Source organism: Notolabrus celidotus, chromosome 15 (assembly GCF_009762535.1).
Source record: "Notolabrus celidotus isolate fNotCel1 chromosome 15, fNotCel1.pri, whole genome shotgun sequence".
Taxonomy (NCBI): Eukaryota; Metazoa; Chordata; class Actinopteri; order Labriformes; family Labridae; genus Notolabrus; species Notolabrus celidotus.
The window spans coordinates 12,076,627-12,104,001 of record NC_048286.1 but is presented as its reverse complement, the minus strand read 5'-3'; the positions used below and the strand labels follow the sequence as shown (position 1 = coordinate 12,104,001).

General features: G+C 40.9%; 2 protein-coding genes across 4 annotated transcripts in view; both read left to right on the top strand.

Annotated features, from left to right (window-relative positions):
• Positions 1-2,968, top strand: part of atp6v1h (ATPase H+ transporting V1 subunit H) — a 33,316-nt gene extending 30,348 nt beyond the window's left edge. For all 3 annotated transcript variants that reach the window (XM_034703245.1, XM_034703243.1, XM_034703244.1), the window contains one exon: positions 2,574-2,968. In XM_034703245.1, the coding sequence (XP_034559136.1) occupies positions 2,574-2,643 (70 nt within the window). In that variant the 3' untranslated portion in view covers positions 2,644-2,968. The remainder of the gene's footprint in view (positions 1-2,573) is intronic.
• A 14,598-nt stretch (positions 2,969-17,566) lies between these two features.
• On the top strand, positions 17,567-24,160 carry oprk1 (opioid receptor, kappa 1). The gene is made up of 3 exons (XM_034703337.1): positions 17,567-18,225; positions 18,941-19,293; positions 21,117-24,160. Exons 1-3 carry the CDS (start codon positions 17,981-17,983, stop codon positions 21,656-21,658), a joined length of 1,140 nt encoding a protein of 379 aa, XP_034559228.1. The 5' UTR covers positions 17,567-17,980; the 3' UTR covers positions 21,659-24,160.
• Positions 24,161-27,375: the final 3,215 nt, after the last annotated feature.

Below are 27,375 nucleotides of genomic sequence, written 5' to 3'. Positions count from 1 at the left end.
TTAGGGTTAGGATTAGGGTTAGGGGTAGGATTAGGGTTCGGATTAGGGTTAGGATTAGGGTTAGGGTTGTGGTTAGGGTTAGGATTAAGGTTAGGGTAAGGGTTAGGATTAGGGTTAGGGTTAGTGTTGTGATTAGGGTTAGGGTTAGGGTTAGAGTTAGATTAGGGTTAGATTAGGGTTAGGGTTAGGATTAGGATTAGGGTTAGGGTTAGGATTAGGGTTAGGGTTAGGATTAGGATTAGGGTTAGGGTTAGGATTAGGGTTAGGGTTAGATTAGGGTTAGGATTAGGATTAGGGTTAGGATTAGGGTTAGGGTTAGGGTTAGATTAGGGTTAGGATTAGGATTAGGGTTAGGGTTAGGATTAGGGTTAGGGTTAGATTAGGGTTAGGATTAGGATTAGGGTTAGGATTAGGGTTAGGGTTAGGATTAGGGTTAGGGTTAGGATTAGGGTTAGGGTTAGGATTAGGGTTAGGGTTAGGACTAGGATTAGGGTTAGGATTAGGGTTAGATTAGGGTTAGGGTTAGGATAAGGGTTAGGGTTAGGATTAGGGTTAGGGTTAGGGTTAGGATTAGGGTTAGGGTTAGGGTTAGGATTAAGGTTAGATTAGGGTTAGGGTTAGGATTAGGGTTAGGGTTAGGATTAGGGTTAGGATTAGGGTTAGGGTTAGTGTTAGGGTTAGATTAGGGTTAGGATTAGGGTTAGGGTTAGGGTTAGGGTTAGGGTTTTGGTTAAGGTTAATATTAGGGTTAGGGTTAGAACCAGAACTTATCTTAAGCAAACAGAACCAGAACCAAACTCAAGCAATCCCAACCAGAACCGCACCAGAACCGCACCAGATCTGAACCAGAACCGAACCAGAACCAAACCGTATCAGAACCGAACCAGAACAGAAACGAACCAGAACAGAACCAGAACAGAACAAGAACAGAACCAAACCCAACAAGAACCAAAGCAGAACCGTACCAGAACTGAACCAGAACCGTACCAGAACCGAACCAGAACAGAACCGAACCAGAACCGAACTCAAGCAAACCCAACCAGAACCGAACCAGAACCGTACCAGAACTGAACCTGAACCGTACCAGAACCGAACCGAACCAGTACCGAACTCAAGCAAATAGAACCAGAACCAAACTCAAGCAAACAGAACCAGAACCGAACTCAAGCAAACCCAACCAGAACCGAACTAGAACCGTACTCGAACCGAATCAGAACCAGAACCGAACCAGAACCGAACCAGAACCGAACTCCAGCAAACCCAACCAGAACCAAACCAGAACCGTACCAGAACTGAACCAAAACCGTACCAGAACCTAACCCGAACCGTACCAGAACCGAACCGTACCAGAACCGAACCGAACCAGTACCGAACTCAAGCAAACAGAACCAGAACCAAACTCAAGCAAACAGAACCAGAACCGAACTCAAGCAAACCCAACCAGAACCGAACCAGAACCGTACCAGAACCAGAACAGAACCGAACCAGAACTGAACCAGAACCGTACCAGAACTGAACCAGAACCGTACCAGAACCGAACCGTACCGTACCAGAACTGAACCAGAACCGTACCAGAACCGAACCGTACCGTACCAGAACTGAACCGAACCAGTACCGAACTCAAGCAAACAGAACCAGAACCAGAACCGAACTCAAGCAAAGAGTGGGAACCCTGTTACTACCTTACTAGCAGCCTCTACCATCAGTGAGTGAATGATGTGTGATGAGTAGTGTGAAAGCGCCTTTAGCCTCCATATCTTCTCTTTAGAAACCAGTGACATCACTGAGACTTCATCCATGTTTTATACAGTCTGTGGTTTGTTGTGACATGTAAGTTCAGGTTTAGTAATAACTGTAGGTGTTGGTTAGTGAATACACAGTTTGTTAACTACTGAAGTAAAAATGATCATATCACACACATCAGAGGTAACCATCTTGGTTGTTTTTTTAAATTCCAGCCTATCCAATACTAGGCAAACCGATGTGATTGGCTTTACTGGAAGCAGACTGGATGAAATGTACTTTGGCTAATACCTGCTGTCCCCCTCTTGTTCAGACAGAATGCTCAAGTTTGCAGAATCTTCTACAATTTCCTGAAACCTCCTGGAGTTATTGTAAACAGCATAGACTAACAACATATACTTTGTCTTATGTGGTTACATATCAGAGACTTCACTAAGCTAGGCTAACTGGCTACAGTTACATATTTAGCATAGACATGAACTCTATATCCAGTCTTCTTGTTATTTTTTGCAGAAAATCTAATAAACCAAAATGAATTGAAAGGATTTAAAAGGTTGTTCAGTGGGTGAGCAGAGCACTTTGCAGCATTTAGCAAGTTGCAGTGACAAAAACAAACTTCCTTTAACAGGCAGAAACCTCGAGCAGAACCAGACTCATGTTAGACAGACATCTGACTCGACTGTGTTGGGGTTGGAAATAGTGATAGAAGGAGATGAAGAGAGAGGGATGATAGTGGTGAGACAGATAGTTGTAGTTGTAGTATGGTCTTTTGTATAAATATTTGTGTTTTTGATATTTTCAGCTACATTTTCTCCTCCTTTCTTTCACAGGGAGTACCTGGGGAGACAGCTCCAGTCCACTGATCAGCAGCAGGCTCCAGCCGTGGCAGCTCGCAGCTGAACTGTTACCGTGCATGGATGTTTGTGTATCACTGTGTGGATGAGTGTGTATTGTCTGTATATTGTACTTCACCATTTTAATAATCAGGGCTTCATTCTGTGTAATGAATTGAAACTCAGCGCGGTGTAGTTTCCTCCCCCCACCTTCCAGCCGGATTATCCTTGATATGTGTTGATTTGATCGTTGTGCTCCGTGTTGTGCCCTCAGCTCAGTGATGTGTGGTGATTGAAGATTGAAGTCCGTGAAAATGTACAAAACTGCAAGTTATTTAAGTCTTAAGTGTAAAACATTGTATGTATCCCAATAAAGATGCTTCTCTAATGTGCTTCTGCTCTGTGTGAGCATTTATTTCAGTTACAACCACAGAAAAACAAAGAGAGATGACCAGCTTTATTTCATTAGAATGTCTCTCTTTCATGTGACTCACACAGTCAGACAGCAGATGTCAAGGCTGAGCAGCAACACGTGGTGTTCGAGTGCTTCGTTGTTGTCCTGTTGACTCTCATTGGCTGTTACAGGTTGAATGTAACCTTCATTTTGATTAATTTCTATTCATACGTGAATGTGTGCCTGAAGCAGAGAGTGAAAAATAGCTTCTGAATGGTAGTTAAAAAATGATTGACGTGTGATAGTTTCAGAGCTTTTTCTGAGGTGAAAAGCATCGGTAATTTAACTTTTCATGACTTTCATTTTAAAATACACCATTAGGGATGCAAATCAGACAAAAACAGCCTCTTTCCCAATGGATGTGCTAAAAGCATGACTCTTACAGGGGAAACAATTAGCTTCCAACCCATCATTTCACTTCTTTTAAAGTTGAATTTTGGGCTTTTATGCCCTTACTGAGAGGATGGAACAGTGGAAACTGGGAGAGAGAGAGTGGCATAGGGCTGCAAGTTGGCATTGAACCAGGTCTGCAATAGCTCTTGTATGTGGGGCATTTGATTTAACCACCAGACCAAAGCAGCAACCCTCATCCTTTTACTTTTACAGTGATTAAAGAGTTAAAAACTGGGTTTCCATTGTTGAATTTGACTGCATTTTTATGCAGCCTTTTAAAAATGTACCCAAAATAATCTACTACAATTTTTGGTGACTTTCAATTCATAAGTATTTATATTACTGAGGTCGCAGTTATGTAGATGTTATACTTGATTTATCCGGTGGGAAATTCAGTCATTATAGTATTAACAGAAAGAGCACAAATAAAATACAGAATAAAATGAATAAATGTCAAATAATAGAGTATTTACAATTAGAAATCTACCAGGTGCTAAAAATTAAAGTGATATAAACAGAGCAAATGGTACAGATATTACAAACGATAAGGATATTGCACAGAAACAAAATGGTTGGGATATTGCGAAGTAAAACAAGAACTGGTTAACAATCAGATTAAATCAGTTGTGTCCTCAAACCTCCTCTGAAAAAGAAACCAGTCCAGTAGCTTTAAACTAAAGTTTATTTATCAAGTACTTTTCCACACGGAGTTACAAGGTTCTTCACAGATAAGGAAACGAAAACTGCACATAAAGAACAGCAGATAAAGAAAAAGAGGAAAATGAAAACATCAAGAGGACTGTAAAACATCAGGAGATAAAGAAGGTGTGGAGAAAAACAACATGTAACCTTTAGATGAGTCCTTTTAGATCAAGATCTCCTTTTCAAGGAGACCTCGCCATGATAGCTCGGTATGACAAAGTTTAAGGAACAATAAAAAGGTGCCAAAACACAGACGAAGGACAGCTTTAATAAAGCGTGAACGCTAAACAGATCAATCATCAATCATCAATCAAGCTTTATTTATACAGCATCTTTCATACAAATCAAATGATATTCAAAGTACTTTACAGTGATTGAAAAAAGGAAACTCAAATATATTATGACTAATCATACACCAGAAATGGATTCAAAAGTAGAGACTAATTCACATCAATTGCAATAAAATGTATATCAATAAAGAACAAAGGGTAGTTAAGAAATAAGTAAATAAAGCACAACAACAAAGGTAAAGATGAAAGTAAGATAAATAAAAACACAAAAAAGGACATAAAGATAAGTAGGTAGATATTAAAAAATGAAGAATTCAAAATAAATAAAACTATACATAGAAACATTTAAGTTTTGTTTCTGTGCATTTTTTTTGCATTTATTGGATAGGATAGATGGAGAGAGACAGGAAATGTGGGGAGCAGAGAGCGGGGGAAGACATGCAGCAAATGGTAGAGGCCAGGAGAAGTACTGTAGCCTCTGTATATGGAGCGTGCTTGGACAGAGGCCAACAGCACCCCAACAATAGAATATTAAAATAAATGCAAAGTGACATTATATGAAGCTATAAAAACACTATATAAAAGCCAAACTAAATAGAAGGGTCTTTAATTTACTTTTAAAATTCTCAATATTCAAGCCTTTGATATTACAAAAGAGGCTTTGACAGAAACTGCCCTGTCAGCTTGTTCTAACATCAAACTGTGATGTAAAAACAAGTAAAAACCATCTCTATCTGTGTCCTCAGAGCTGAAACAAACTGCAGTATGAACACTTCGAAGACAGTAAGTGAACACACTCATCTGAAAAGGCATCATAAAGCTGACTCTTCAGACAGAACAGCTGTTCTGGCCCGCATTAAACCCAGAATGTAGAGCTGTTTATAATGAAGTAGCAGCTTATTGTACACAGTGATAGACTTGAGAACATTCACCTGCTTTGTTATGCATCACATACAGAATCTTTCCTGGAGAGCTGTGCTGAATAGAAGACAAGGTAACGAGTGGATGATTAATTTGCAACACACAAGTCATTTTTTAGTCTTGTACATCAGTGCTCAGGAGTAATTAAAACCTCACCTTGACATTATTTACTCTCTGGTAATTTTGATTGAACAATTAAGTCAATTAACTCAGAAGGAAGCAATTTCATTTGCAGCAGCTTTTCCAAACTCTGTCATTATGTGTTAGAAAAAACAAGTCTCTCCAGTCTTCTGTAATCCTTTCGTTAGTTATTCAGTCGTGATGCAATCCTCGTCCATCTCCAATCTCATCCATCTCACATCTCGCTGGCATGCAGACAAGAAGATAGTGCAGTCTGAATAAAGACAAATACAGACTGCAGAAATGATACAGTTGACATGCATGATGAGAGGACAGGATGCTTTTTAATGTGAGCTCATATGGTTTTTATTTTTTGCAAAAGTTTCCAGCTAGTAAAAGACGACTCACCATTTTTCTAAAAGTTGTATTTTGCAGAGCACCTCTATCTCACTGCAGGGTTTTGTCCCCGAGCAGTTGCACTGAAAAGCCAAAACCTTTGGACCTGACACAACATTTATTACGTCTATCTGCAATCTCCTCCCAAAACATTACACTGACCCATTTGTTGTGGATGAGTTGCTCTTGAAAGAAAACTCCTCTGGACTATCTCATTCAGCAGTGTTTTGTGTTTTGCTGTGTGCTCCATTAGAATTTAAATTAAATCCGAGGTGTTTGACCTTTATTCACCTCACCTTGACTGTGCAAATGCTTCCCAGCACTTTCTGTAGTACTTCAGTTTGTTCAGCTTGCACGGTCGAGGTAACAATCAGATGTAAACAGGCAGAGTTTTCCTCAGGGAGCATGTGTAAATGTGTCTGAATCACAGGGTGTGAAACTGAGTTTGTTTTTACATCTAAGACAAAGCTTTTAAAGTTTTTGGATATTCACTTTCAACTTTTCTCTTTACTTAATGAATCCCTCATGAACAATGCAGACCTGTCAAAGTAAAGAGGTATGACAGGCCTGCCATGGGTGTAATTACTCCCATTCTTTTCCTCTATTAAACACTCAAAATGACTTCTCCTTTATTCACTTGACTCAGCTCCCCTTGCAGCCCGATGATCTCTGCATAAATATTTTCACAGAAACGTGGAGAGATTTTATCCTCCTATACTGCAGACACACAACGATCGCATACCATATCTCTATAACAGATTCTGAATATAAATCAGCAAGCTTCGTCTGTGTGCAGGATAACTGTCTGTTCCAGCTTCTACACAGCAACTCCACAAAAGCTCTGGCACAATGAATCACACAATGCTATAATATCTCTGTCCCAGTGAGAGATTTCACTCAGCTGTACGTCACTATGAGAACAAAAAAAAAAGGAGTGACGTGTGAACTAACATCCTCACATACACTGGCATGTTGTTCCATCCTGCCTGCTTTGACATTCACAGTGATACCATTTTGCCTCTGTTGCTACCTTTGATTATGGCGGAAAAGCTTTGTGCCACTATTATGCATCTGTTCTTCTTCCATTCATACCAGACGGGGCTTGAGAGAAGTGTATCAGCCCTGATTTGAACAAGAAGTGTTACAGGTGGTAGTGTGGGAAGCTTTAGAAGTGAAATGTAGTTAGGTGTAATGTAATCATGGATCCTAAGAGCAGTCAGCTGACAGTGATTCAGCTTCAATCAGTGTCTACAAACAGATATCTTGTGATGAGTTGCATGGCACCTAATGAGGACTGCACCTTTCAATTTTGTTGTACTTGTTGCACTGACAATAAAGGCATTCAATTCAATTCTATTCTATTCTCTTGTGAGGTTTTGTTTCTTTCTTGTTTTGTATGGGTATGTTTTTGCCTTTTGTGCCATGTCTTGTGTTCCTGTATTCCATGGCTGTTTTCGAAACCGCCTGCTACATACTATCTACGAATGTAGTTTGTAGTGTTTGAAGTTAGTATGTAGTATGTCTGTTCTGTTGGATCTGTTTTGCATTATGCTGGGCCAGGCGTCGCTGGATTTCAGGTTTCGGAAATTGAAAGTAAACAACGGCCGAGCTTGATAGCGAAACTGCTTCTTTAGCATCCACAAAAAAATTCAAAAGTTAAAAAGTGGTTTATAAGGACACCGTTGGCGTGTGCCCCATGTACAGAGGCTTTGGTCCTTGTCGCAGTGGTCACGGGTTCGGCTCCCGGCCTCTGCCATTTGGTGCATGTCTTACCCCGCTCTTTACTCCCCACATTTCCTGTCTCTCTCCAGCTTTCCTTTCAATAAAGGCAAAAAAAAATCATACCTTTAAAAAAAGAAAAGTGGTTTGTATGGAATTTAATGATTTTCACAGCACCTAGACATTGAGTGTCCCCCCTCACAGACGTAAGTGGAACATTAGTGCTGTGCATTGTGGGAAACAGTATGGGAGAGAGACTGGTCCGCTGCATTCTGAGACATTTTCCTGAATCAGTATGAAATCCAGGATGTTTCGGCATACTGTAGATTTTCCTCTTGTTCACATACTGCATACATTGTGGCCTAATCAATACTTACTACTAGTATAGTAGTCTATTTATTTTCATCCATGTTTTTTAAGTCTTTAGTGTTTCCTGTTACATTTTGTAGTTTTTGCCCTCCGTGTGTTGGGTTAACCTTCTGCTCTTGTGTGTTTCCCTCCACTTTGATTGCACCTCCTACGTTTCACCTGTGTCTTGTGCCCACACCTGTGTCTGATCACCTTGTGTGTATATAGGCCCAATCTCAATGTCCTCCCTAAGCCCTAGTACCTGAGCCCTTCTGGACTTCAGCTGCAAAGTGATTGAGGGCAGGAGGCTGTGAGGGCTCAAAACATAGACTGTATAAAATATGGACGTAGTATCCGTGACGTCACCCATCTGTTCCTGAGCGCTGTTTTGAAGCAAATCGACGGCGGCAGCCATATTGGTAATGCAGAACTCAACCAGGCAGAGTGTGACGTAGTGTGAGCCTCCTAGCCAATAGCTATGTGTTCCCGACCGGGAGATAAGTCAGTCATGTCCTTATTTGGGCAAAAACTTGTACTCGTAATATCTTCTGAACCGTCACGTTACAAAAAATATAGGGCCATGACGTTTTTTGAATCAGGCTGTAAACATGTTTATTAATGCTGCAAAGATCTTCTTTTTCCCATTCATGTCTATGTGGTTTCCGGTGTTTCTGCAGCCAGCCTCAAGCGGACTTTCGATGTATTGCAGTTTATAACACTTCCACATGGGCTTCATCGTTTGAGAACGGAGTTTGCCGCTTGGAACTGTAGAACTGGGAATGGGACAGCACTTTAAGACTTCTCACGTGACCTGCATGACGTCATGTAGCTCACCTTAGCTATATTAGGAATTTTATTGCAAGATTTTTACTTTCCTCAAATTCAAGGCGCTTAAAGGACTGACTGCCTGATTGTCATGTGATCCAGGCTCTTACCATACAGACTGCTTAACCACACAATTTAATATAGACTATAGGCTATATAACCATAAATATATTAATATATAAACTTTTTTGCCTGTAAATTTCATTGCAACTTTCATGCTTCTTTTTTATTGTCGCGTTTTTGGCGCTCTTTTACCCTTCCAAGCTCGCTGGCTTCCCCTGGGAATCTCGTGTTTGATGTCACAATGCTATGAACTATGGGTAATTCCCTTACGCTAAATCTGCAAAAATGCCCACTTATGGAAAGGGGGCATAAAGGGCTTGAAAAAGTCAGTGAGAGATCCCTCACATACTTGGCGCCCTCGCAGACTTAGCAGGAACACACCTCAAAGTCAGTGAGTGTTCGAGTGTGGGCATTGAGATTGGGCCTCGATGTCCACACTCACACACTCACTGACTTTGAGGCATGTTAGTCCGTGATGACTTGGGGCTGTCTCACATTCAATTCTCAAGTGCGTGAGGGATCTCTCACAGACTTTTTGAGCCCTGTATGCCCCCTTTCCATAAGTGGGCATTTTTGCAGACTTGGCATAAGGGACTTACCCATACTTCATAGCATTGTGACGTGAAACACAAGATTCCCAGGGAAGCCTGTGAGCATGGAAGGGTAAATGCAGCTGTAACATGAAATAATAATTGAAAAATCGACAGTAAACAAGAAGTATGAAAGGTGCAACCAATGTTGGCATTTCGAAATATTTTGCCCGTAAGAATAAATAAAGAAAACAGCCGCAACCAGCCTAAATCTTTTTATCTTCACACGTATGTGTATATACAGAATAATTTATATATTCACAGTTATATATTTAGATATTTTAAATGTTGTGTTTAAGCAGTCTGTATGGCAAGAGCTGGGATCACATGGAAATCAGTCAGTCAGTCCCTTAAGCACCTTCATTTAAGGATAGTAAAAATTGTGCAATAAAACTTTCTAATGCCGCTAAGGTGAGCTACATGATGTCATGCAGGGTATGTGAGAAGTTGCAAAGTGTCGTCCCATTCCTAATTATACAGTTTTGAGCTCTCACAGCCTTATGCCCTCAAACCCTTTCAAGGTGACGTGAATAAATTCAGAAAGAGCTCAGGGTTTAGGGTTTAGGGTTTAGGGAGGATATTGAAATTCTGCCTCAGTCTCTTCTGTGTCAGTTCATCATCAAACCCGTCCCTGTGGAGTTTCTTCTGACTCTTGTTCCTTTGGATTTTTCTGTTGGAGTGTTTGGATTTCTGTGATTTGGACTTCTGAAGTACGTTTTCTTTGTTTAATTACTTCTATTTTTGTGGTCTGCGCGTGGGTCCTCCTTGTTTTCATCACTCATGACATATCTGCATGTAAGTAGGTCTAGTAATCCACTCTTAAGACATAATCTCTCAGCTCTTTCTCCATTTTTGCTTGTTGCTGAGTTTGTAGTCAAACTGTGATCAACCTCTCTTGGTTTCATATTGCATATAAACTTGCAAACATGAAGTAAATTCTCATTGCCAGCAACATCTGCATAATCAGAAGACATTAGTGTTTACAGAAGTTAGAGCTGCACAGACAGACAGAAGGCCATGCTTACAGCAGCACACCCTAGAGTACGTTGCTTCCAGAGGCAGTGCTTCAGGGCTGTTGTTAACTTAATAAAGAGGAGGAAACGTGTTCAGCCCTGAATCCTCTGCAGAAATCCTGCTGTCATACTCTCTCAGACTGTGAATGTCCACACACAGCTGAACAGACAACTTTCAATGTCACTCAGAAAACACAAGTTTCCTCCAATAGATCCTCGCCGCTCCTCTGAGTAACACTTCTCAGCCTTGGTAGATAAAGAGCGCACCTACAGCATTCACACCTACAGCCTGTTGATCATGTAACTGCCCTTCAAATTTCTTAGCAAGTATTCAAATCAGGTTTCAATCTGTCAAACGGTGCTGCACTCAGCCCTCCAGCTCTGATGTTTAAAAGGTCTTGAGCGGTGGGATGTACACAGAGTCAATATTTATGTAGAGGCTCACTGCCTCTGGTTGCAGCTGCCGGGCTCTGCTCCACTCTCTGAGCAGTATTTACAGTGGCTGGCTCTCAGAGCTCTCTGTGAATGCTTTCCTGCAACAACCCTGTGAACTCTGGACCCTGAAGCAGATGGTTTTTCTTCCCCCTGCTGCCTTTTTTTTAATATGCTACCCACAATTGTCGTTCAGGGTCAAGGAAGCAGGTGGACTGGTTGTTTGTGTGTATATTCAGCCTGTGAGGTTTATGGATGAAAATCCCCTGAGGCTATGGCTGCTGTATGTCTTGTCCCAACTTTTCTGGCTCTAATGTCTCTTGTCCCAACGTTTCTGTCTCTAATGTCAAGCATTACAGTGAATATTTAGGTAAATGTGCTTGTAAGGAGCAAATTAAGTGAAGCCATTGTTTGTGTTTACCTCCTCATCTGTCCTGCTTGGCAGACTTTTCTATGAGACCACAGAGAGGAGTATTGCTGCGCCGTTTCATCGATCAAATCCCTTTGCTCTTGTTACCACAGGTCAGAGACTGTTCGTTTCCATAGTGACAATCAAAACAAGTCTGCCTACAAAGCACCATCCTGCAGCATCTGAGGAGAATCCCAAATACCACAGTGTCTGCAGCTCATCCTGTCATAATATATCACACCTGTGTGCGTATTATCTCGTGCTGTGAAATGAATTGTGTCCGTGCACACTAAAACAAGCTGATGCCTAAATGTTTCAGCGCTGGAGTCCATCCAGGTGCACAGTTTTCCTGCTGTGTTGTGTGCAGTCACACCTTCAGGTTGTTATGCCTTTGTACGGGGCCCATATTTTTTGCGATGCCACCTGTTTAAATTAACTGTTTCGCTCATGTTGCTACAATGCAAAAAAATGACAGTGCTTTCAGTATCCACTTTAGACCTGCTTTAAAAGCAGAGGAATTGCTTCAGATCTCATGTTGAAGTGCCCATCTCTACAGCAAGATTAGACATGTTTACATCCAGGCAAGAAAACTGTTTTGTGCAAATGTAGCTCATTTATTTTTTCATACACACTGCACAGGAAGGGATTTTTTTAGGACACATCAGTTAAGATAATAAAAATGAGTTGTTCACATCAAACAATAGGAATGTTGCCTCTGTCGTGTTATTTTGTAACACTGAGCAAAAACTGCATACAATATTGTTACATTTGTTTGATACACTGATTTAGTACTGCAAGTAGATATTATTAGAGGAGACTGGAAGATGCTCAGCACACACATGCTTCATGCAATCCCTGCAGAAGTCGATGCTCCAGCTGGGCCACCCAAGTCGAAAGACTTTGGACATGTCCCTGCTGCATGAGACCCTTATTTGCACAACTTGCAGACCATGTAAATCTTGAAAAATGTAATCTTCTCTTGTGTGAACTCAGTGTCAGTACCCCATGCTGATCTTTGGGATTTGCATTTAGAGCATAAACAGGTCAACCTGATGTCAGCACAACATCCATGTTCTCGTCTGTATAAAAAGCTTCTCTCACACGTAGGAGGCGCAAACATGTGGGGCTTGATTATACTTCTACTCATTGGCTTGTGACATCCATGCTATGATCTCCACGTGACAGCATTTATTGCTGCACAGATGAGGCTATTTTTGGGCAAGAATCAGGTTCTGACAGAGAGACTGGACTATACAGGAAACTAGTTTCTTGATTGACTCTTCGAGAACCCTCTGAGGTGAAAAAAAAAAAAAAGAAAAAGAAATGTAATCTTCTTGCTCTCGTCTTTGTATCAGTGATTCACCACTGTAGCTCCTACTCCAGTGAATCCTCCCAGCATTATATCAGTTTTGGAGTGTCCTCTATATGTCTTTTTTTTCATTTATCTCCCAGTAATATAGGTTATAGTTTAAGCCTTCAAAATTCTTAAAACAAGAATATTCAAAATTCTGTTTGGTAATTTCACAAATGAGCTGTGACAAACTCCAAACTTATTGTTTTTCTGCCTTCGTGAACAAATGACACCGAGAAGATAAATGTTATCGACTGGACACTAAAAGAAAGGCAGTTTCATCCTTCTTTCTTTTTTTTTTTTACCTTCTCAGGAGACTTCAAACAAAGCCATGTGATGAATATCACTCCAGCAGTAATGAGACATTATCATGAGCTGAATGCATATTGATCTTAATGGATGTGATCTGCAGTTCAAGAACCCAAGAAATTATGCCTTATCTCGACAATAGAGACAGATTACTACTGCCTTACATCCATTAAAGCATGAAGAGAAACTTTGTGTTATAAAATGTAGTCATACAGTCAGAGGAGGATTTCTTTTATAGTGGTACTACATTGTGATAAGACATTTTTATGGGGTGTAGTAACTCCCCGTTGTAGCCTGGAAACATCCACATCACTAATTCAAAAAATGCATTCAAACCCATGCTTACACTTCTTCCCCTCTTATCCTGTAATCACTGCCAATCTCAGCTTACTACTCACATGCACCCCTTCATCAAATGCTATCTGGAGAGGGTGTGAGAAGAGGGAAATGAGTGGGTGCAGGTATGCAGAAAGAGCATGAGGCAACATCTTCACTGATTTGCAGGAGTACTGGACATATACTGCCATGAAAAGCAGAGAACTGATGGCATCTGTCAAGTAAAGGATAATGTATGGTTAGCAGGTAGTTACGGGAAATAAAATCCTGACAGGGTGAGACAAGACCCTGACACGAAGCGAAGGGGTCTTGTCCACCCTGAAGGGGTGTCGCAGCTTTTAACACTGCTGCTGTCATCCCCACCGCTCATGGTTTAAGTTTCTTTTTAGCAGCCGGTAACCTAAAGTTTCACTCACCTGCTCCCCTGACATTGCTAATATTGATGGACAGGATCCAATATGATAATGTCCGTATAGCCTGCCAATTTAGCATGCTCACTAATACTAACGTTTTAGCCACATTGTTTTGATATCAATGGAAGCTAATGGTTTTACCTCACATTACAGTCTATGGTGTCAACAAACAGAAGCAAAATGAGCCTGAACTCATTTTCCGCGGATTTATTTGACATGACATGTGTCCGTTTACCTCTGGTGTAGCTCATGTTAGTCAAAGTTAATAGCCATTTTCAAGGGGTTGTCAATGGGTTTTGACCAATCAGAATCCAGCATCTTACACAGCCGGAAGATTGGTAAGAAAGCTTGGTAATAAGTTAACATAGATTAATAATGCAATTAAAGAACCGGGAGTCAGGTCTGTAAGGTTGCACACAAGTAAGAGTTTAAAGCTTCAATACGATGTGTAAAATATGTAACAGCTCTGAATCAAAATGCCTGAAACCAACCGGATCTAAGTTAAACATTTTGTCGTGTTTTCTTTTCTCTCTTATCCCAGTTATTTTTTTTAAATTTAACTCAAACCTCCTAATTTTGACCCTAAAAACGTTTTGTTTAATTTGGCTGCCTTTTCTCCCGGTAGACCCAGGAAACACTGGATGAAATATGTGCACGAAGGAAATCACTGAACTGTGTGAAAAACTGACAGCACTTAACAACCGGACTACTGGTTTAGCTCAGTGGTTAGAGCACACGTCACACATAACCCATAGGTTAAATCCTCTCAGCATCATTTCACCCACATCTTCTCTTCTTCACATTTCCTGTTTCTCTTCACCTTCTAACAAAAGCAAAAGGCCAGAGATGTAACCGTTAGAAGAATACTCTGCAGCTTTATGATTGGAATGGAAAGACAAAGAAAGTAGGCTTTCCCCTTGGCCTTAGTTAATTCTCATTCTCAGACTTCTTAGAAGTTAACCCCTGAAGCCTGTAAGTCTATAGTCCAGAGTAATCCTGACATTTGGCTTTCAGACTCACTTTTTTAAACTTTGCAGCCATTAAAAAAAAATTGATGCCGTACCATAAACCCATAACTTCTTGGCAATAGAGCAACCCCTATGTGCTGATCTCTAAAGCTGATAGTCAATGTTTGTTTATTCACAATGGATTGAGTGACCTTGTGTAATGTGACAGGGTTTTACTCTAGAGCAGAATGTGCAGAGAAACACTAACAGACTATGCTGCTGCTGCTGCACTCATCTGTACTAGCATTCTAGCATCTTTCAGCTCATTGTTTTGGTTTTGGGACTCCAAACTTTTCTGTTGTGGCTGTCAGCCCCCAAAGGCTGTATGTAAAGATGGTCAACGCCTCTCCAACACTTCACATTGTACAAAAGTGAACAAAACACCCCCCACTGCAATCTGTGCTGATATATTATGCCAGTGATGTAAACAGAGCCATTGGAGACTGAGGTGAAGTCAACAACAAAACAGCTGCTTGTGTTGGTTTGACACACACACACACACACACACACACACACACACACACACACACACACACACACACACACACACACACACACACACACACACACGGTCATTAGGCAGAGCTTCTTATGGTTTGGCTTCATTTTGGGGAGCTGTCATGTTATGCATGTTTTATACAGTCTTTCATTTTGTTTGTTATTTACTCACTTAGAAATAGCATGTAGGTTTAATATTTGGCTCATTCTTTGCTTGAGGACTGAGGGGTTGCTGGTTCAATTCTCTGCACAGACTATGTGCTGTCCACTTCCTGGGTACTGCTTGGGTTCTCTAGAGTAAGACATCACATTCCCAACTGCTTGGGGCGCTTCATGCTTGCAGCCCCCTCACTCTAACATTCATCCATTGGTGCATGTCCATAGGATCCTGTATGTGCATGTGTGAGTGTTTTTCAGCCTTTGTGTGTATGGCATGTTTAACACCAGAGTGAAAAAATGTTTTTCACCTTGGGAATAAATAAAGAATGTCTACCTCCTCTATTATTTGTTATTTCTATTTAAATCTTTAAAATACAAGAACTTACAGCTGTGATAACATGTGGCTTACATGCACTCTGTGGGCAGTGTTTCCTCTTTATGTAAGAAGACTGGGGCGTTATTTTGACATATAATCAATAACATAGTGCTGGGATCAGATCAGTGTTGCATTGAAGATGGGTTTCATGTTGTTTTTGCCACTGTGGGAGAGAGCTTCTTTAATCCTGAAAGGCTGCAGGGAAATCACGCCAGCTTTTTCTCTTGTTGATGCAATATGGCGATGAATGTTCAACGAATTCCACAGGGAACTAACAATGCACGAGGAGGGCTCTGACAGTTTTTTAATTCAGGAGGATACATGAAAAAATGCCAAAAAAATGAGACTGTAATCAGTCGGCTAAGCTCTCCTGGCTTGTTGTAGAATCATTTGGGAGAAGTTTTTACACATGGTAACCTGTCTTTCCTGCAGATATGAAATGAGGAAGCTCTAATGAACCCCCTCTTCAGCATGAAACCATTAATTGAAGCCTTTCATTGAACAGACAGCACCTCAGGTCATTTGCAAAGGGCGGTAAAATGTAAAAAGGACTTTGTTCTCAACCTCATCAACTGAAGGTTGCACGTCAAACATTTCCTCTCTTCCTCTGAAACTCACACAAACCGGCCTGGTTCAAGTACAAGAGGAGGAACACAGCCGATGATGCACTAGCAGGCTGTTTTATTGGGGTTATGGGTAAACAGAGCAACCATCTTTGCCTCCACCTCAGCTCCCATTTTAAAAAGATATGATTCAAACTGTAATTTCTTCCAGCTCTCTGTAGAGTTGTATCAAATATTTGTAACAAACACAGCCAGCTCACAGAGTCAGGCTGCCCTTAACAATAGCAACACACCTACAAAAAGGCTTTGTCACTCAAGCAACACCTGGCCATGATGGGTCTCTAAGCAACTGGAGTTAGTGCACCAAAGGAGGGAAAGGAAACAGCAGCCGCTTAATTGCTCTGCTGGCTTAAATCTGTTGGGGGTCGAGAAAAAAAAGGGAGAATTATTTGGGAGGAATATCTTGTCATATCTGTCAACAGGGATACCAATTTTTAAAGCTAGATTTGCTTTTTATTTTGGGCTCTCAGTGCTGCTGCTTTTGTGTTTTTGGGAGGAATGATGTGTTGATTTGCTTTCTGTCAAGCAGTAAGAACATGTTTCATCAATATAATACAGAAAATTAGCATGAGGAATGTGTAATCAAGGATCAAGCAGAGATGGAAGGAAATCAGAACTACTTTTTCCTTGAAAGCTTCTGACCCAAATCAAAACAGTGAGATAATCAGCAGTTTTTATTTTAATGGCCAAAAAAAAAAGCCCCCGAATTATAGTATTAATTTCTGTCCATGTCATTTTACACAGAGCTTGTTATCTGGAGCTGATTGTGGGATCAGATGCAATCATCTGAAGGTTGCTGTTAAGTGTCCTTCTTACTTCATGCCTCTTCAACAACTGGGAGAGGACTCTGTGTTTGCATTGCAGGGTCAGTTCTTGAAGGAGTTGCTAGGGAACATCTTATTGAAGCATTGATCGGGATTTAAACATTTTGAGGGATAAATATGCAGAATGTGTAGCGTATATTTAGTCTCACTTTCGTAGTCTCTCATTTTTGTCAATTTTCAATGAATGAACTTTTATGAATGTGAAATATAGTCATAATAGTTACAGGCTCTTTGTACAGATGTAGCAAGAGATGCATTGGTTCATTTTGCCAGAAATTATTTAGGGACAAAGATCTAAATAAAGTCTTACTATATGTGTTGGATATATGTTTTCATTGTACTGAGATGTTTACAGGATCAGACCCTATCTGCCGGCTCGATCCTGTCACATCTGTTGCCTCAGCCTCTGATGTCACTGAATGAGCAGTGCGGGCTTCCAGTGCGCACCTTCGGGGACGCAGCAGTGGCACAGGCAGCGAATTCTCTCCTCTAAATCTCCTGTTTCTCCCTTAATTTCTGCATCCCGATTGCACTTTGTGGCTGCGCATCGTGAAGAAAACTCCTGGTCTGTGTTGCGATATTTGAGTGAACTTTTTGGAAGCAGAAAACACGGCTTAGGTGTTCTGGGCTGCTGTTGTCCTTGAGCGCCGGTTGTTGCGCTTTGTTTTAATTCACTGGAGCACAAATCTATGCTGAAGGAGAACTTTGCTGTTTTATTCTCGCAGCAATCATTTGATTTCAGCAGTCTCAATCGGTGTTAGTTGAGTTGATCAGTCGTCGTCCAGCCACAGCAGAAGCAGATCGGCCGGTGCCGCCAGCAGCGGTTCGGCACCATGGACAGCTCCGTGGTGCACATCTACAAAGAGGACAGGTGTCCATCAGGGCAGCCTGAGGAGTGCATACCTAACTTCACTTGGCAACCCGGCGCATCGGACGTCTTCAACTACACACCCAACGGCACCTGGGACTCTGAGCCCGAGCCCATGTCTCCCCTCATTCCCATTATTGTGGCAGTTTACTCCGTGGTGTTTGTGGTGGGCTTGGCGGGCAACTGTTTGGTGATGTATGTCATCATTAGGTGAGTTTCAGATCAAGAACTAAAAGCCAGTCATCTCTTTTAATGTGAAATAACACGCATGCATGTGGCTGAGGAAGCATCTGGAAATTCGTTGCGTTTTAATTGTGAACAACTGGAGTTAATAGAGGTGAAATTGCTCCACGCAAGTGTTTGTTCAGCTGCTATCGTGAATGTAATGGCTTAAGGGTCACTTACGGGTCCCTGCAGGGCCATAAATAAAGACAGTTGCTATGTGATGCTGAAGCTTTGAAAAAGTATACTTACATTTGATTGAGGTTTTGTCTTTATTTGGTGTTTCCTGTTCATATGCATGTATTTATTGCACATTTTCTTAGCCTTGAAAGCTGCTAATTTGGTATCGGGAGTGCCTTATAGATTGTAAGCAGGTGAGCAGGTAGCATGATGTTATTGTCAATATTTCTCATGATCACTTATTCCATTTGATGTTGAGTCCTGTTTTAAGCCTCATAAATGTATTTCCAGAATACACTATATAGCTTTAGAACATCAGTCATCTCCCCCTTTAGCTCCCCTTGTGTGTATTTATAGATAAATATTCTATACATTTATATTTGGGTGCTCTGTTTTTAATAATAATAAGTAATCCTTTCTCAAAAAAGTGATTTCATTAACCTTGCTCCTCTTCAGAAGATTGTAACAACACAAAAACTGAAAGAAATGACCCCCAACTGTACAATTTTCCCTTCCACAACAGATACACTAAAATGAAAACAGCCACCAACATCTACATCTTCAACCTGGCTGTGGCTGACGCTCTGGTCACCACCACCATGCCCTTCCAGAGCACCGACTACCTGCTCAGCTCATGGCCATTTGGCGAGGTGGCATGCAAGGTCTTCATCTCCATCGATTACTACAACATGTTCACCAGCATCTTCACGCTGACCATGATGAGCGTGGACCGCTACGTGGCCGTGTGTCACCCCATAAAGGCCCTGGATTTCCGCACCCCAGTGAAGGCCAAGATCATCAATGTGATCATCTGGGTGCTGTCGTCTGCTGCCGGGGTTCCTGCGATGATACTGGGAGGCACCAATACAAATAATGGTACCTCCAGCTTCAATAAACGTACACTTTTATACACCTGTGTGACTCCTCTTAAGATATTTTAGTCTTCCAGCTTATAGTCTTTAGATTATTTTACTATTTTTTCATCTCTGTCTAATCCAGAGACACAGATGGGAAAATAATAACTGTATACTTGTGTCATCTCATTCGACTACAGGAAGCATCCTTCAAACTTCCTAGAGGCTCTTGAGGAGAGCTTCTTGTAGGATAAAGATATGACATGGATGAAGCATGATGGGGCCTTATAGAGAATATAGAAGGGTTTTTTCTCAGGGACAGAATGCATGTTTGAACAATGAATGAGCCCCATTCAATTATCAAAGTGCACTCTACCCATGGTATGAGACTAGAGGATGAAGTGGCTTCAGGGTGTCATCACTGTTGTGACAACCTCACTGTAGGAGGATAGGATATAAGGATTTTAGCTATTCTAGTCAGTCAGTGTACATGTGTTGGTGTGTCTGTTCAAACCGATATATATTTACATTTACTGGATGCTTTTTGATTAAATTATTCTGAGCATTCATGGTACCCAGAGGATGAACCCTTCTGATGTTGATGATTCCCTGAATCAACATTTCGGGCCAGGCTGAGGTTGGCTTCTTTTGATTAGGTGTGAAACGTCTTCCCAACTATTGGATGTATTGGCATGGAACTTGATCTGACAATTATGTCCCGTGTATGATGAATTGTGTAACATTTTATAAGTCAACCTTTTGGCACCAATGTTCTTTGAGTCCCCCAGCTAAACATTACATACAAGAAACACCTTATATGTCGTTTTGAAAGAAGTTATAATGGATAGCAAAAGCCACACATAAGTCAACCTTAGAGCTCCAGTGAGGAACTTTTAGTTTGTGTCGATTTTGGCGCCCTCTGTGGACAAATTGGTACCACTTATCTCTCGGCTGGTTTTGTCCTGCATGTGTGAGAGTATTTTTTGTTAAAATCATATTTTTGGGGGGGCTTTTCACCTTTATTACAGAGGAGAGGACCGTGGATAGAGAGGGAAACAGAGAGAGTGGGGGAATGACATGCAGGAAAGGGCCTCAGGCCGGAATAGAGCCTGGGCCGCTTCCTATATGGGCGTGATTTGACCATTAGGCCAAATCCATGCTCCAAAGTATATATATTTTTTAAACAAATAACTCTTTATTTCCTTTTCTTTAATAATCAGCGTCACTCGTCAAGAATCCTTGGGGTAAAAAAGTTGTTTTTTAAAATTGTCTCTTTCATAGCGTGCAGTTAACTGCATCATCCTAGACCTAGCTGGCTCCGGCAGTTTTATGCATTAACAATAACCATATATTAATAGTCACTGTTCATCACTACAGTCTTATTTGCTTTTGCAATTCATAGGAAACATTCAGTATTAATTTCAGTCTGTTTCATTACTAGTCAAATCTCCTCACAGGATTTTTGAAATGAACTATTAAGGACTGTACAGTTACATTATAGTGCATAAAAGCAATGCGCAGATATGGCTATACACTGCTTTAGATTTACAAACTATGTAATTGATTCACTTTTAATGTAGCATCATTTCAATTTTTTTTATGGTCCCATATCTGTAAAGCCACTGCACATGCTAACAAATGTAGTCAACAAACATAATGTATTAACAATATAGCATTAGTTAAAACATTTAGCAGTCATTTTGTGCATGTAAGCCCTCAGCATTTAGCAAACTTTAAAATTTTGCATTTAGCTTAATGCACAGAGATGAAGTTAGTACAAGAGGATCATGTTTGTTTCCTCAGTACAATGGTTTGAAATGTTTCCTTCTCTCTCTGCTTCAACAGGGACTACAGAGTGTGCACTTCAGTTCCCCGAACCCTACATCTACTGGGACACCCTGATGAAGATCTGCGTCTTCATCTTTGGCTTCGTAGCACCCGTCATAATCATCACCGTCTGCTACACGTTGATGGTCCTGCGGCTGAAGAGCGTCCGCCTGCTGTCCGGCTCTCGAGAAAAGGACCGCAACCTGCGTCGGATCACGCGCCTGGTCCTGGTGGTGGTCGCTGTCTTCGTGGTGTGTTGGACACCCATTCACATCTTTATCTTAGTCAAGGCCCTGTCAGGCAACGTCCCTGAGACCACCCCTGTCATGGCCGCCTACTTCTTCTGTGTGGCGCTGGGCTACACTAACAGCAGCCTGAACCCCATACTCTACGCCTTCCTGGATGAGAACTTCAAGAGGTGCTTCCGGGACTTCTGCTGCCCCGGCGCCCAGGGACACGGGGACTGTCAGGGTGTGAGCCGGGTGAGAAGCACTCTGAGGGATCACTCATGTCCCACAGAAGGCCGAGGAGGTACTATGAGGCAGGCCAGGCCTGTATGACTAGCCATGGAAGTGTCCTCCATGCCTTATCAGGGCTCAGAGGACTCCAACGATCTGGGATTGACTCAAATCACCACCGCAATCTGAGGGAGGGGCTTCAGAGAGTACTAGATTTTTAAAAATGTAATGTATTCAGAATATTTGTTTAGGACTGGAAAAAACTGGTCATTGAATAATAATACAGTTCGATTAAACCCCATTTTGTATTGAGAACAAATCCTGTAAAATCCAAAACCATCAAAGAATTGATCCTACACGCCACATGCTGTCTGTATAGCCAAAACATTTTATTCAGTCACTGATGTCTGAAAAACAAGTTAAATCTCTAAAGACCTGTACAGAAGCTTTGGATGAAACCCCGAACTTATAAGAAAACCAGAGGTTGTATCCGAACAGCTATTCCCTAGAGTCCTACAACTCCTACACAGAATCTGAGACATACACAACCCTGTGTGTGTAACTGCACCACACCACTAACAAACCAATCCCATACAAATACTACATGTATTCATTCTTGTTTGATATATATATACAAGACTCTTCCTCTTTGAAACCACTCAATTTTGGTGATACACACGACAGACGAACAACCGCTGCCTCTGTACTGAAGGGCAGGGTGACAGGGACAGCTGAGCAGTTGTTACCTGGCTGTAATCTACAACACGGCCATTAGATAGCACTAAATCCTGCACACTGAACCTTAACAATGACGAGAACAGCGCAGATTTGTGAGACAGGGATTGTCAAAGGACACGAAGGCCTCTTTAAGAGAATTTCAAAATGTATAAATATGTATAAATCTTGTATAAAGAGTGATGTAAATAAAGCTAAAATATGTTTCATTTTTTATGATGTCATTGTCTATGGGATTATTGTCAAGATGATGAAAAGTTTCACAAAACAAACCAAAACTATTCTGCTATGTAGCGCCATCACAACCTGTTCCTCTGACCTGTAAATTGTCTCTGATATGATTCACATGATAAAGATCAACTTGTACTTTGTAAATAGAATGTACAGTCATCATTATGAGCCTTGTTTTAAATGGACTGTGATTCTAGTTTGGTGCTTTGTTGTACTGTAAAACTTTGTGAATGGTCTTAATCTTAATGAGGATTCTCTTTTAGGTAGCAAACACATGTAACTCATATTTCATAATCTCTCAGGGATCATCCTCTGTAATTCAACAAAAGAATCAAAGTGTTTTCTCCTTGACGAGCTGGCTGGTTCTAATGAGGCCTCAGAGTACAAACATCAAAGGCCTCAGTACTCAAAAGCTGGAGCTTTGAGAAACTATTATTACATCTGACACTGCTCAACTTTGAACACATTCATAACTGTGATCTTTTTTGAGCAGATGTTGATGTAGAAATGTACATAGAGCTGCCATCCTGGCGCCTTGTCAGAAACACTGGTGTGTGTGAAAAAAGGTCAGAGGGCTTGGAGGCAACATTTGACAAGACAATGACACACTTTACCTACACACATGGCTTTTGGTGTTAGTTTTTACAGCACATCACTGCTTAACATGTCATATTTGATGTTGAATATCTATGCATTTTTGAGTTTTGGTCACATGAAAGTTTCCCTCAGAAAAAAGTAATATGATTTAGTACTGTCTCTGTTTCCTGAATTACTACTGTAGCTGTCAGAGGAGTCAACAAATCAACCTGGATTCATACAATCACAGGCTTTCGAACATTTTTCTGGACTAAGAGCAAACTATCAACATTTTCTTACATAAATCTGATAATTATACAATAGTTAAAGCATAGAGTGTATTTTTGTGCCTTGTTTTGCGTGCCTTACCCCAGCTCCTTAAAGCTCCTGTACCTCTTTTTCTTCAGCTGGTTTTGTCCTGTACATGCTTAAGTCAGGTCTCATTCCTCTTTCTCTTAACAGACCAATATATAACCGTGAAAAATACATTTTCTAAAAAGGCTCTTCAATGTGTTGTTTGACACCTACCCCCTTGCAGTGTTTTGAGGCACAAAAGTAACAGCACAGAAAAAGACAGTCTCTTTGCTGATGGTCTTGTTTGCTTTTGTAGCTCAAAATGAGGCATCTATATTACTTTGAACTTATTTCACAACCAGTTGCAATCTCTTCACTGGAGCTTTAACTTTCGTTTTCTCTGAAGGATGACTGCTGATGAAATGTGATGACTTGTATTCCCTTAAAGAGTGTAACAGTATATCTGGTTATTGCTAACTGCTTCATTTGTAGCATAATATTGAAGAAAATGAATGTCTTACTGAAGAGATCCTGTTTTTGACTTGGTTACACTGTGTGTGTCTTTTCCTCCAACACTGTTATTCAAGTGACTAACATGGATGTAATTATTATTAAATAATTAGACTAGTAATTTCAGTCCAAGTCAGACCGCCATAAATAAGTAATGCCGTGTTTCATCTGTTTTGTACTTTGCTGTATCTCTGAGCTTTGAATGTAAAAACATGCTTCACACATGCGCAACTATTCAGAATAAAGCTGTCAAATGTGAGACTGATGTGGTGGATTTTATTCCTGTGCTTGATGATGTCAGGTGGGTTCAGGGAGAAAAAATATGAAACTGCATCAGAGAGAAAAACATGGAGATAATAACCCCCTCCCCTCGAGTCAATCTTTATTTATTTTATATTTTAATTCTTTTCAGCTCAGACTCAAAGTGTTTCCATGGTGAGTGCACGGACTGAACGCTGTAGTCCAAGGCTTATTTTACTAATTATGAGATGTTTTGTGTCTGTGGCCTTGCAGAGGAATTTGCATTGACTGCAAATTCAGCCTGAGATGCCTCTCTTGTACTAGGTTTATCTGTTTTATTCAAGAGTGTCACCAGAAATGATGGGCTCTTTAAATAGAATAGATTAGAATATTTGTATTGTCATTGTAACATATACAACAAAATGAAGTGCAACGCTAACTTAGTGCAGAAGTTAAAGTACAAATATGATATAAACATATGCTAAAAATACATGTCAGACACCACAACACAGACATTTACATTCAACGGTTATTGCACAAATCCCTTAGGTAAGGTTTGATTTTTCATATGAATGATTTATGTTTCAGCAGCATTTAATACATTGATGGCGGTGCGGTAACACTTAACTCAACTCGACTCAACATTCCTTAAATAGCACCTTTCATATATATACAAACTTGCAGCCCAAAGTGCTTCACAAAAGAACAGAGAGACAGAAAACAACAGAAATTGATAAGGCAGTAAAAGACATAATCATAGAAAATACTTCAAAATAAGATAAAATAAATACAGTAAAATTAATTTAATAAGTTAGAGTAGAAAGCAGAATCAAAATCATTTAAAGTTAAAAGATCAGCTAAATACAATAAATGAATAGATAACTAAATAAATAAGGTAAATAATAATAAGAGAAAACGATTTCAGTCTGTTTGTTTTTGTTTTTATGCACCTGTATCGTCTGCCTGATGGCAGCAGTTCTCATTTTTTGGGCCTTCCTGAGGCAGCATGAACTGTGAAGTTCTTCCAAAGAGGGGAGAAGGCAGCCTATGACTTTCTAACCTTTGTAACCCCTGGAGCGCTTTCCTCTGTGCCACTGCGCAGCTGGAGAACCACACACAGAGACAATAGGTCAAGATGTCTCTATTGAGCAGCGATAGAAGGACACCAGCACTTTTGGGGGTGTTGATCTTCCTTAGACCTCTTAGCAAATTAAGTCTCTGCTGGGCCTACTTCACCAGCTCGACTGTGTTCGTGCCCCAGGTCAGGTCCTCCATGATCTGAACTCCCAGGAAGTGGAGGTCTGATACCCTGTGGAAGTCCACAATGAGCTCATTTGTCTTGGTTGTATGTAGAAGCAGGTTGTCTCTGCACCACACTGTCAACTTCTCTGTAGGCGGACTCATCCTCCCAAGAGATGAGCCCCTCTATCCTGATGTCATCAGCGGCAGACTAGGTCCAATTACCACAGCCCAATTACTATAACCACACATCCATTGCACTCATGGCTCATGAACAGTTGTAAATAAATGTACCTTTGTGTCACAACAAGAAAGTTGGTGATCAAACTTATCTAATCAGCCACCCTACTAAAAGGCGGCAGTCTTAAACACCATACCACTATACATTCTAGGGGTTTCTATACCCTCCAGTTCATCACTGTGATTCAATAGCTTCAGCCACATTCCAGTGAAGGGAAGCAGGAACATTCCAGCTTCACACAGAGAATACCTTGACCTGCAGTCCACATATTCAGGTAGTTTGAAAAAAAAGCTCAGATTCCCTGTGATAAAAAAGCCAGAACACTCTGCACAAAGGTAGTGCACTAAATGGTAGTAGACACTCATTCATCCCTCCGTTATCTTTACTGCTTCTCCTGCTTGGGGTTGCAGGGGGAGCTGGAGTCTATTCCAGCTATCAACGAGCAAGAGGGCAGGGTGCACCCATGACAACTCGCCCACCAATCATAGAGCTGATGTGTTATGTTACTGAACAGTGTTTTCTTTTTCAAGTATACATACTTTCAGAACATTTTGGTGATTTGGCAGAAAATTCTAGCGCCACATGAGAGGGCTGCCTCTGGGATTTGAACCTAGCCTCTACTCACCCTGTGACCACTCTGTTTACCGAAACAGCTCTCAATTCTTCAGGTTTATCTACTTTCAAGTACATTGAAGTACTTCAAACACATGGTGGGTGGTGCAGTGATCGATAGCCAGAACTACTAGCTCCACATGAGAGGGCCCCCAATGAGATTTGAACCTAGGATCTACTTCTTGTTAGGCAACAGTGCTAACCAACATGTAGTTGTAGCTTTGCAGGTCCTTTTTCAGGTTCATCTGCTTTTGAATACACTATGTTGATTTAAAAGCTTGCTCTTTACTTCGATCAGATGCATGTTTTACATTCCTGTGGGAGGCCATAGATAATCCAAGTCAGATTACTGGCTGACCACCTGAATGCTGGTATGAGCTTTTTCAAATTATGTGAGATGTGATTATCTTCTTTTTCAAAATAAACTATGTAAAAACACATATCCCCACCTGCTTTCTCTTTGTTTCCTGTCTTCTTTCGCTCTTTTGATTGCTCTCAGAGAGAAAGACTCCACATTATTCCTGATAAAGAGTTCAGAACCATGTTTATTCCTTCACACAATGTTACTTTACTGTCAAAATGTATAACAGAGAAGAAAAAAAACCAACTTGCCCCTCTTACTCTTTGGAGTCCCACTCTCCCCTTCACTACAGCCCCCTGGATTTATTAGGTTATTTAAGTGACAGATGAGAGGAGGACCGCCTTTCTGCAAACAGCATAATATTTCCTGAAACTACTTTTATGGACTCTGAAAAAGACAGCTCTAGAGTTTCTACATACTGTATCTACCAGTCTAACTCTGTATGCATTTCAGACCTCATCACTGAAACTCTGCAATTGTGCCTCTGCCAATTTGGAAGGAAGGTAAAAAATACAACTGAATTCTGGTGGACAAGGTCTCTTTTTCATTTCTACAGTGGGAATTTGGTTGAATGTATGACATTCACTTAGTACTCTGTGCTGCAGCTGACAGCCCAAATGGAGTTCAGGGATTACTAGAGATTTGAGAGGCCAATTAAATCAGTCTGTCCTCGTGTGCATTGATGAGGCTGTCAGCGATAATGATCGAGATTGCTTCACTTTCTTCTACACTCTGTCCCTGCCTTTCAAAAGAAGTGCATTAGAAATCCATTCAATATAA

Excerpts from the sequence above, each read along its gene's own strand:
- oprk1 (XM_034703337.1), top strand. The coding sequence starts at position 17,981 with ATGGACAGCTCCGTGGTGCACATCTACAAAGAGGACAGGTGTCCATCA. Across the intron at positions 18,226-18,940 it reads GTGATGTATGTCATCATTAG|ATACACTAAAATGAAAACAG; the intron begins GTGAGTTTCAGA and ends CTTCCACAACAG. Across the intron at positions 19,294-21,116 it reads AGGCACCAATACAAATAATG|GGACTACAGAGTGTGCACTT; the intron begins GTACCTCCAGCT and ends CTGCTTCAACAG.